Source organism: Equus caballus, chromosome 24 (assembly GCF_041296265.1).
Source record: "Equus caballus isolate H_3958 breed thoroughbred chromosome 24, TB-T2T, whole genome shotgun sequence".
In the NCBI taxonomy this organism is placed as follows: domain Eukaryota; kingdom Metazoa; phylum Chordata; class Mammalia; order Perissodactyla; family Equidae; genus Equus; species Equus caballus.
This window is the reverse complement of record NC_091707.1, coordinates 32,228,793-32,240,832: the sequence shown is the minus strand read 5'-3', so window position 1 is coordinate 32,240,832 and position 12,040 is coordinate 32,228,793. Positions and strand designations below refer to the sequence as shown.

General features: G+C 46.3%; 1 protein-coding gene across 1 annotated transcript; it reads left to right on the top strand.

The window, feature by feature from the left end:
• The first annotated feature begins 3,010 nt into the window (after positions 1 to 3,010).
• On the top strand, positions 3,011 to 10,201 carry LOC111770338 (acyl-coenzyme A thioesterase 1-like). The gene is made up of 3 exons (XM_070250094.1): positions 3,011 to 5,119; positions 7,428 to 7,630; positions 9,474 to 10,201. The coding sequence occupies exons 1-3, from the start codon at positions 4,663 to 4,665 to the stop codon at positions 10,062 to 10,064; spliced, it is 1,251 nt and encodes a 416-aa protein (XP_070106195.1). The 5' UTR covers positions 3,011 to 4,662; the 3' UTR covers positions 10,065 to 10,201.
• The last annotated feature ends 1,839 nt before the right edge of the window (positions 10,202 to 12,040 follow it).

Sequence of the window (12,040 nt, the reverse complement as noted above, 5' to 3'; positions counted from 1 at the left end):
TAGTAACCAATATCAGGTAGGTTTTCCAGAAGTCTGGTTGGATATCACAGTGAGAATTGGATTTCCTAGTGAGTCAGTAGGCGTCTTCTCAATGTGTGTCTGTTAATTGGCCCTTCGCAGCCTTGCTCTTCCTTCTCTAGTATTACTGGGTTAGTTTGAGGTGAGTTATGGAAAAGGACTAAACCAATTTGCCCTTCCACATGCTGAGGAGAAGAGAAGCCAGAGAACCTGGTGTGGGGTGAGGCCAGCCGAACGCTCCCTGCCCGCTGTGGTTTCCTTCTTGAAAGCCCAGGAAAAACAGCCAGGAGACAGTGCCCTCATCCCCTCATCTTCCTATCCCAAGCTGGAAACTCCAAATCTTCTCCCCAAATAATCTTCCTCTCACAACATCACAGCTTTCTATTCTTCCCGGTCCTCTCTTTCGAAGCTGATTTGTCAAGATTTCTGTCTGAGAATTTGCCTTGGGAATGTTCGCACCTCCTTTAAGTTTAGATAAAGCATATTAGGTGATAAAACCATGAAGAGGGGCCCGCCCCTTGGCCGAGTGGTTAAGTTCACGCTGTCCACTTCGGCGGCCCAGGGTTTCGGTGTTTTGGATCCTTGGCGAGGACATGGCACCGGTCATCAGACCGTGCTGAGACGGTGTCCCACATGCTACAACCAGAGGCACTCACAACTAGAATATGCAACTATGTACTGTGGGGCTTTGGGGAGAAGTAGAAGAAGAAGATTGGCAACAGTTGAGGAGTTGTGGGCTTAGGTGCCAACCTTTAAAAAAAAAAATCCATGAGGAAGTTACTGTTTAAAGCCCTAGCCAGGAAACTCAGTAGTATCTGGCATTGCTTACTGGGAGCCTGTGCCTGTTTTCACAGCCGGTATCATTTTCTCTGTTTATTTCCTGTGAAGGCCACTGGCATCTTTTCAATTTCGTCCATCTCTGGTGGCAAGATCTGACCATTTTGACCACTGGTGGTGTAGGAATTTTAATCATTCTGTCCCATGTAATGGGCAAAGTGGATATCCCTTTGGATTTCTGAAGCACCTTTTCAAAGCACACCACGTTTAAAATTGTTCCTGATCACCAAATACAAAATGGGCACAAGGAAACTACCAATTATCCCACCCTATTTCCACACACAGCTATCATTCCTTGAAGAGGGGGAGCCTCACAGTTACACAATAGTCTAACAATTTCGGGCTTCCTCACAATCTCACATTGCCACTAGTGAATCTCCCAATAGGTTTTAGGAAAAACTTCTCTTCCCTGCCAGGCTTCAAAAGTAACTTGGATAGATTCTTTTTATAAATCCGTGAATGAAAATTACTAAACTCTAAGAATCTACATCCTTCAGACAGATTTTTCACCAAAGCCTTGCCCCACCCTCCCTTTTTTTTTTTTAACCACAACTCAAGGTACCATCTTAAGCATGCTTAATAATTAAATATTTCCACTGATGTCTCAGCTCTCAGTCTTTCTCTTTAGCAGTTGAATTGCTTCAAGGGTCCGGGCTGAAATTCAAGATCACCTCCCACCCTCATTTCAGGAGAGGTAAACAGAGATTTGTCTAACACAAAATAGCAAGCACACAGATTCTTGGAAAACAACTAGAAGAGAAAAAAGAACATCTCAGGCTCTGATCTATTCCTGCCTGGGTGTGTCGTCATGTGGGAATAGCATGGCACAAGCCCTGATGTTTCATTGTCTGCTAATAACTGGTGACAAGGAAACCTACGTGCCTCTGTTGTCATTTTCTCCTTCAGCCCCCAGCCTACCACCATAGTGCAGAAGTTGTATGCATGGCCTTCCTTCCTGGCGTGAGGAACCTGCAGATATGGAGGGCAACTGAGGGCCTTGAGCATGTGCGGCTGTTGGTATCCACAGCCGTGGGAGTCCTGGAACCAATTTCCAGACGATACTGAGAGATGACTGCATTTCATTCGTAGTCTTTCATTGGTTAACCTAGAAATTTATTTATTTATTTTATTTTTGAGGAAGATTAGCCCTGAACTAACTGCTGCCAATCCTCTTCTTTTTGCTGAGGAAGACTGGCCCTGAGCTAACATCCGTGCCCATCTTCCTCTACTTTATATGTGGGACGCCTACCACAGCGTGGCATGCCAAGCGGTTCCGTGTCTGCAGCTGGGATCCAAACCGGCGAACCCCGGGCGGCCGAAGCAGAACGTGTGCACTTAACTGCTGCACCACCGGGCCGGCCCCTAACCTAGAAATGTAAACATACCTGCTTAATTTACCAAAGTCTCAAGTTAACTAATATCTTTGCTTTCCTTCTAAACAATACCAGACCCTCAGAACACTTGAAATCCAGCAGCTTCCCTCCTGACTGATAGGCTTTTGTTCTCATGTACGTTAGGTCTATCTTGTCTTGTTTAACCTCACGAGACATTATTATTACTTTTTTAATATAGTGAATGATTGTTTAGATTTACTCATATATTTTCTATATCTACCAGAGAGTCTTCCTTTCCTCTTGAATCTCATACTTTCCATTTGGAATCACTTGACAGCACTGCTTTTCAAACTCTGATGTACCCCTAGATGGCTTGGAGATCTTGTTAAAATGCAGATTTCAAATTAGTAGATGCGGGGTGAGATCCGAGCTTCTGCATTTCTAACAAGCTCCCAGGTGATGCTGATGCTGATGCTGCTGGTCCTAGGGCCACGTTGTCACTGTATTGGTAAATAGAATTTCCTTTAGTGAGAACCTGTTGATAGCAGACTCTCTTAGTTTGATCAAAAATATCTTTGTTTCACCCTCATTATTTTCTGGGTATAGAATTCTGGGTTCACACTTATTATGTCTCAGCACATTGAAGGTGTCATTCTGCTTTCCTTATTTCTTAGTTGCTATGATAAGTCAACTTTCAGTCCAATAGTTGCCCTTTGAAGGTAATCTTTGTACCTGGGAGGCATAGTCCAACACTGGTTGGCATCCCATTGTATTCTGTGTTTATGTAAAAGAATCCCAGAGAAGACCAAGCCAAGACAGGAGCTCAATTGTCTTTATTTGTAGCTGTGCTTATCCTGGATAAGATTCCTAGGGGACAGTAAGGGAAACCACAGGAACTCCAGTTACCACCTGGAACATACAACTTTTCTTCCTTGGATAGTTTTTTGCACCCCAGCTAGGCTGAGATTGGTTGTCAGACAAGCTGCTTCATTGGACTTTCATAAATTCAGAGGGTGACTGCCTATCAGTCATACATATTCCATGTGTCACCATTATTAGGATGGCAGTCAGTAAGGTTACACCTTCTCTAGAATCAACCTCTGAAATAATTAAAACATCCAGCCACAAGTCCCATTTTCCAATCCCAGTACATTTCCGATCTCAACAGCCTACTGCTCAGAGGTGTCCCAGAAGCAATCATTTCTGAAGCTCAGCCTTTCCATATTGAATTATAACTGAGAGGCAGTGTACTGTTAAGGAGCAGGGTCAAACTGGAACCCGCTAGGTCTCCCATAAACATCTACAGGTTCCCCCCACTATCCAGAAGTAGAGCGTTCCTGTGAAACCTTTCCTAAGCCAAAATGGTGTAAAGCAAAGAACTAATTACCATTAATTCATATGGGAATAACTTTTGAGCATTTCCACACCCCAAAAAATAATCTACCAAATCATACCAAATAACACTAACGTAGAGTAAGAGCAGAAATGACATGATAAGGACACAGCCTATATACGGTGGAAATCAAGCAGTGTAGACTCACTGGCATCGAGAAGATAGCACACTGCAAGGCTGAGAGGTGGTGGTGACGCAGAGGGCATGTTGGGCCGAGGTGTCCCAAGGTGGGCTGGTGGGAGGGGCAGGGGTGTAGGAGAGAGGAAGAGGGTCATCTACTAACGTCCCATCACTGTCTGAATCCATCAGGGCAGGCAGGTCCCTAACGTCTACACCCTCTTCTGTGTCTGCCTGCTTTGCTGTCGCAGGTCGGTGGAGGTTCATCTTCTGCTGTGACTTTTGAGGAAGGCTTGAAATAGGACAGATGGTCGACTCCTCAGAGTCTGTACGGGCTCACTGGAAGACAAACGCTGGACGCTATTTTCACTTGGTGCCTTTTTTCGTAAAGGCAAAAGTCCTCTTCGGATTCCACTGCCTTAGCGAAAGCAGGTACTAATGTAGATCTTTCCTACAAGGTAAGTGGCCCTCAAGCGACACTCCCGGTAGCGGGAGAAACCTGTACTTGCTTGGAAGACATTCTAGGGACCCTGGGCTCTCAGAAAAAGGCTTGTTAAAGGACTGAGTGGTAAGGGAGGGATTAGGACTACGTTTTTCCACTGATCACCCGAATTACAACTACCTGGGATGATTTCTATAACTCGCTTCTTGGAACTGCCAGTATTTTTCCGAACCCATTAGCTCTCAGCAGTCGCTGTACCTCTGTTTTGACCCTCTTGCACATTGGATTGCAGGATTAGTAATTAACTCTGATCTTGGCAGACACTTCCTCCCACTCAGTCGCGAGGGGATTGGCCCCCACTCTAGGCGATCTCACGGAGCAGCTTAGAGAGTGTCCCCTGCCGGCCCAAACGGAGTAAGGACAAAGGTTCCAACTGCGCCTGCTTCCCAGCGGGGTGGAGAGCCGCCCCGCCAACCCGTGACTCCGCCGAGCCAGGCCGCCCCTTTCCGGCGCAGATCCGCATGGCGGCGACGGTGACCGTTGAGCCCGCGGGCCGCTGCCTCTGGGACGAGCCCGTGCGCATCGCCGTGCGCGGCCTGGCCCCGGGGCAGCCGGTCACGCTGCGCGCGTCCCTGCGCGACGAGAAGGGCGCGCTCTTCCGAGCCCACGCGCGCTACCGCGCCGACGCCACGGGCCAGCTGGACCTGGAGCGCGCGCCCGCGCTGGGCGGCAGCTTCGCGGGGCTCGAGCCCATGGGGCTCCTCTGGGCCCTGGAGCCCGAGAAGCCCCTGCTGCGGCTGGTGAAGCGGGACGTGCAGACGCCGTTCGCCGTGCAGCTGGAGGTGCTCGACGGCCACGAGCCCGAGGCCGGGCGGCTGCTGGGCCGGGCGGTGCACGAGCGCGCCTTCCTGGGCTCCGGGGTGCGGCGGGAGCCGGTGCGCGCGGGCCGGGTGCGCGCCACGCTCTTCCTGCCGCCAGGTGAGCCCCCCGCTTCCCTATTCTATCAGCCAGTCTTTCTCCTGTTTCCTTGGCTTCTACCGAGAGGAAGGAGGTGGCTCCAACATTCTGGAGGTCCCCGGGGCCTTACACGGTCAAGGCCACAGGAGTGAAATGTAGGCTGGCTGAGGAGATGGTCTGCTGATCCAAAACAGAGAGGCCGGTTAAAAAGAATCCTAGGGGATCAGGTCGGTGACCTAGTGGTTAAGTGGATCCACTCTGCGGGGCGGCCCGGGGTTCCCGAGTTCGGATCCAGGGTGGACCTACACACGGCTCATCAAACCATGATGTGGCGGCATCCCAAATACAAAATAGAGTATGATCGGCACACAGATGTCATCTCAGGGGCAATCTGCCTCACACATAAAAAAAGAAAACATCCTAAGGGAAGGGAAAAGACAGTTGTAATTTTAAGAAGAAAACATGGGAAGGAAAGGGAAAAGACGGCTGTAATTTTTTCAAAAAACTTTTTTGGGTAGTTTTAAGTTTTTAATTGTTCTTTAATTTTCTCTGTTTTTCGACTTTACTTCTAACTCCCACATGTAAGAGTATTTAAGAAAACCAGCATGAGTGAGGACGGCTTCTTTCTATCAACTGGAAATCTGAAGTTCCTGGATAATTTTACCGTTACATAAAAAGCAAGTGGCCCGCTGCCCTGTGGCTGAGTGGTTAAGTTCGGGTGTTTCTCTGTGGTGGCCCAGGGTTTCGCCGGTTGGGATCCTGGGTGCCGCCCTGGCACTGCTTATCAGGCCATGCATAGGCGGCATCCCACATGCCACAACTAGGAGGACCCACAACTAAAAATATACAGCTATATACCGGGGGGCTTTGGGGAGAAGACGAAAAAATAAAATCTTAAAAAAAAAAAAAAGCCAGTGGCCAATGAAAGAATTGTTATTCTCATTAGAAATTAGGGAAATGGAAAATAAAACCACTCAGTACATTTTACACCGTCAAAATTTGCCAAAATTTAGAAGTCTAACGTTACCAATTGCTGACAAGTATGTGGAGCAAAAGGAACTCGCATACACTGCTAAAGGGAATATAGTCATTCATCTCCTCCTGGAAACAATTTGTTTTGGTCTAGAAACTTGACTAGGTCATTCTGCTCCTGGCACATGTGCACCAAGAGGTATTGTGTGTAAGAGCAAAACCAACTGCAAACAGCCTGAATGTCCATCAACAGCAGAACTGATGACTCCACGGAGGTACGTTTACGGCACAGGTGACTGAACGGCAGCTGCAAGTCACCATGGACGATTCTCAAAACAGTGTGAAATGAAACAAATCCCAGAAGAACACGTTCAACATCATTCCAGTTAGATAAAATTCAAAAAATAGGCAAAATAAGCAAAATACTAAGGTACACATAGAAGTGGTAATCCTGTGAAGGAAATCAGGAGAATGATGAAATCCAGGAGAGGGGACAGGGAGGGAAGGGGCCCAGGGACTCAGGGGGCTTCGGGGGTTAGTACTGGGTGACTTCTGAAAGTGTTGGGTCGAAAGGGTTTGCTTTAGTGTTATTCTTTAAGTGTGGCATGTTAAATACAAACTTTGATGTAAATGGTGAAAATAGCCAATAGGTAGAGTCATACAGAATATGTAGCCTTTTGAGTCTAGCTTAATGTCTTTGAGATTCATTCCTGTTGCTCCAAGTATCAATAGTTCCTTCTTGCTTCTTAGTGGGACCCCCTTATATGGATGTACAGTTTGTTGATTTATTCACCATTTGAAGGACATTTGGGTTTCAAGTCCTTGGAGATGATGAGTAAAGTCACTACAAACACTTGCATACACCTTGTTTGTGAACACTAGTTTTCGCTTGTCTTGGATGGATACCTGGCAGTGAGGCTGCTGGGGCCTATGGTAAGTATATGTTTCACTATATCAGAAATGGCCAAGTCTTTCCCAAAGTGGCTGTATCATTTTGCATTCCCACCAGCAGTGTATGAGGGTTCCAGTTGCTCCACATCCTCCTGGCATTTGGCATTCTCACTTTGGGAGGGGGGACAATGATTAGCTGTTTTCGTTGTCTGTATGTAAATTACTTTTAATCAGAAAGTAATACATGTTCCTTGTAAAGAAGTGTGGGGCTCTGAGGCTCAGGGTGTAGAGGGGAACATGGATTCAGCCTCTGCCGCTGTCTGGACCTTCGAAGTCCAGAGGTCTTCCAGCATTTCTGATTGTCAACAGAAAACTTTGACATCACCAGGTGGGCAACAGATGGCTTTTGATACCACTGCAAAGAGTTTCAGAAAAAGTTCGTTTTTGTGTTTTGTTTCTTCCACAGAACCTGGGCCCTTTCCTGGGATTGTGGACGTTTTTGGAGCTGGAGGTGGCCTTCTGGAATATCGAGCTAGTCTGCTGGCTGGGAAGGGTTTTGCTGTGATGGCTCTGGCCTATTACAACTATGACGACCTCCCCAAGAGCATGGAGAGCCTCCACCTGGAGTACTTTGAGGAAGCTGTGAACTGCCTGCTTAGTCACCCTCAGGTTGGAACTTCTCTAGGAAGTGTGTTAGAGTACCCGGTTCAAGTGTGTGTGTGAACAACCCTCTCTTCCCGGTGCCCCCTCTGAGAGAACAGTAGTAAGTTTTAAAGAAAGCACCTGGTGGCCACAGAACCTGGGAACTAGGAGATGTTTTGAGGGTTCTAGGCTCAGGGTAGCAGAGGATCAGAAGAAAAGCCCTGCCTATTTTCCACTTCAGTCAGAGCTGACGGTGTCTGGAAGCTTTGGAGCTCTTAGAAAAGGTGACAGGGCGTCGTGGGGCCAGCATAAGATGTAGATAGACAAAAGTTAAATTTGAGTTCTGATTTCACCAATTACTAGCTCTGTGACCTTGGGGCCTGTTTGAAATGGGAACAATTCGGATAATAATATCACTTAATTCCTAGTACTTTTATGAGGAATAGGTGGTTGAATACAGTTAAGGATGCTATTGTAGAAGCCACGAGAAAAGAAAGACTGCTGTTGAGAGGTTAATTAAATGGCCATTGGTAATACAAGATTTTGATAAATGTGACAAGAGCAGTCCTTGCTGCATGTTGCAAACCCAGATTACCTTGGAGGGGATTAAGTAGAGAAAGGAAGACAAGAAAGAGAAGAGCTGCAGACAATTTCTCCCACAAACTCTACTGTGAAGAGAGTAGAAAACTAGGGCAGAGTGGATGTGGGGTCCAGGGACTGTTATGAAAATGGAAGAGGTACGAGACCCGGAAGTGCACGGATGGGAATGAGCCGGTAGAGAAGAAAGTTATGAAGGGGAGAGAGGGAGAGAGAGAGAGGGAGCATTTGCAGGAGCAAGGTCCTGGAGAATCCGAGTGGATGGGATCCCAAGCCGAGCAGAGGAGTGGCCTTTGATGAGAACAGAGGGACTCCTTTGGAACCAGGAGGGAAGGCAGAGAACTTGATTCATGTGGAGCTCAGTAGAGCTGGCAGGGGAAAGGAGGAGGAGTTCCTCCAGGATAGCTTCTGTCTTCTCCATGGAGGATGGAGAGCTGAAAGTGAGGGTGAACAGAGCTGAAGGGGCTTCAGGAGGTGGGAGAAGGTGTGGAATGGTCTTTTGGAGACACGGAGAGCAAACATAACAGTGAAGTGTGGTTGGGTCCCTGGGCCATATGGATGCTGATTTGAAATTTGTCATCATGAAATGAAAGTAAGAGCTGTCGGCACAAATGTGTATTTTTTGCTCCAGCAATGTTCATTTGCACCAGTGCAGGCCTAGAGGAAATGATCACGTGGATTTCACCAGGGCTAGCACTCTTCCAGGCTAGTATGACCAAAGGAAGAGAGGTATTCAAGGAGTTTAGAGTGCTTGCAAGGGAGTGCTAATAACAATGAGGCTTGACATCTAAGCTGGATGAGGTGGGAAGTGAGAACATGATAGAGGTATTGATAGTGGAAATAGTGGTAGTCAAAGTTTCAAGGAGGTGTTGATAGGCAGTCTAGCATGGCTGATCTGGAATTACTTAAAATGGTGATCAGAGAGTAGAATGCTTAAGCTGAGATTCTGGAGATGATCACTTGGTTTAGGTTATGCCAATGGGAGTGGGTGGCTGAGGTGGGCTAGATAAAAAGATGATTAGGGGTCAAGGAACTGAGAGGCCAAAGTATTTAGTGGATCTTCCACATGGTTGTTGAATTCACCAGGAACGGTGATGGAGAAATTGTGGAAAGGAAGACAGGAAGGATGAGTAAATATCCCAAGGTTGCAAACTTTGTAAATGGTAGAGCCCAGATTCAGGCTCAGTTCCACGTGACCTCTAATTCCAGGCACTACTCCTCACACTGCCCTGATCATGGACTCATTCTCCCTTTTCCTCTGTCCTTTTCTCAGGTAAAGGGTCCAGGAGTTGGGCTGCTTGGCATTTCCAAAGGGGGCGATCTCTGCCTCTCCATGGCCTCATTCCTGAAGGGCATCACTGCCACCGTCATAATCAATGGCTCTGTGGCCAATGTTGGAGGAGCCTTGCACTACAAGGGGGAGACTCTGCCCCCTGTAGGCATCGACCCAACGCGACTCAAAGTGACCAGTGAGGGCTTTGCAGACATTTTGGATGTCCTCAACAGCCCTTTGGAAGGACCCGACCAGAAGAGCTTCATTCCTGTGGAAAGGGCTGAGAGTGCCTTCCTGTTCCTTGTAGGTCAGGATGACCACAACTGGAAGAGTGAATTCTATGCCAGTGAGGCCTCTAAACGCTTACAGGCGCATGGTAAGGAGAGGCCGCAGATCATCTGTTACCCAGGGGCGGGGCACTACATAGAGCCTCCTTACTTCCCCATGTGCCCGGCTTCCATGCACACCTTGGTGGGCCGTCCTGTCATCTGGGGAGGGGAGCCCAGGGCTCATGCCATGGCCCAGGTGGATGCTTGGAAGCAGCTGCAGGCTTTCTTCCACAAACACTTGGGTGGCAAAGAGTTAGGGTGACTCTCCTGAAAATATAACCAGTTACAGTAGTCGACCCTTATCCATGGTTTCACTTTCATCAGTTTGAGTTATAGTCAACCATGGTCTGAAAATATTAAATGGAAAAGTCCAGAAATAAAGAATTGATAAGTTTTAAATTGCCTGCTGTTCTGAGTTGTGTAATGAAATCTTGTGCCATCCTGCTCCGTCCCACCTGGAACATGAATCATCTCTTTGTCCAGGGTATCCACACTGTAATAACTTTCTGTCACTTAGTCGCCATCTTGGTAATCACACCAACCGTTGCAGTATCACAGAGCTTTTACCTAATAACGGCCCCAATATGCAAGAGTCATGATGCTGCACATTCAGATATGCCAAAGAGAAGCTGTAATGTGCTTCCTTTAAGTGAAAAGGTGAAGTTCTCAACTTAATAGGAAAAGAGAAAAAATTGTATGCTGAGGTTGCTGAGATCTGTGGTTCTTTTTATTACAGTATTTGTTATAATTGTTCTATTTTATTATTAGTTATTGTTGTTCATCTCTTACTGTGCCTAATTTATAAATTAAACTTTATCATAAGTATCTATGGAGAGGAAAAAACATAATACATATAGGGTCAGTACCAGCCACGGTTTCAGGCATCTACTGGGGTCTTGGAATGTGTTCCCCTCAGAAAAGGGGCACGCCTGTATTTGAAGGTTTTCAGGGTGAGACCCTAATATATGCTAAGGAATATCAGTTGAAGATAGTTCCTCTGGGGTCTTATTAGAACCCTTTTGGGTTTTTATTCTTTTCCCTTTAAATAGCATTACTATGACAAATAGTTTCCATACCAATAAACAATATCAGGAGTGAAAAGAGAGCTCTAAGTATAAACAACTTCTGTTAAGGGTTAAATATTGCAACATTCCCAATCAGTACAGTTCATTACAGATATTAACGCTACAGATAAACAGTCTCCTTTCAACGCTTTGACTACTGTCACTACCATCATCCTCCTCCCCACAGTAACCTTAGTGATGACCTTGACATGTGTCCTTTCAGATGTTATCTTGAACCTGCATCTATGCCATTAAACAAGGTGTTTTGTTGCATAAATATCACTTAAAAAGGAATATTGGTTTTACAAACAAATAAGTGGTGGGAAAGGGGCACCTTCTACCCAACACAAACCTTCTGCCACAGCAACACGTGGAACTGACAGAGCTTTCTAGTCCAGCAAGGAAAAGAACTGTTGGGGAAGGACCTGAGGCTCCCAGGGCACCTGTTTTAGGGCAATCATTTAATCCTCTCAACATCTCTGTGAGGCAAGTGAAAGAACGTCTGCAAGCACAGGCTCTCGGCCACAGCACTTTAAGGCAAAAGTAATCTGCTCGAGTCACTGACAGCTGTTGGCAGTAGTTCAAGCAAAGAGAGAAGATCGTGACAAAGTCACTTAAAACCCTCCTTCCTAACAATGAAAATTCAGAGTCATATATTGCGCATTATAGCCTAGGAGGTTGTTTCATGTAATTAGTTAGTGGGGCTTAAAAACTGATGGTCACATTCCAGGGGCCATAAGATTAAACTTCTGGACTCTAGAAGTCTTCAAGAAGGTATTTACAAATAACATTGCGAGACATATTTACGAGTATAGAAAAAGAACAGGACAATTATTAAGATGTAAACATGGCAACTAGAGCTTTTTTGCCTTTATATGGATTATGATTCATATTATTTATATCTCCATTCCCCTTCTGATTTATCATTGAATGTTCTAAATTGCTACTTTACTGAGAATCCTGCCTCAGATTCAGATAGCACCTAAATAAATAACATTTCTTGGGAAGAAGCTCTTTACTAAGGGTACTAACTAGAGGCTGGTGGTCTTTGGCTCTGCCTAGTCAGGACTGAGACAGAAGAAACTTGAGAGCTAAAAGAAACAAAAGGCAAGCCAGCCCCCGTAGCCTAGTGGTTAAGTTTGGCATGCTTCCCTTTGGCGGCCCAGGTACAGTT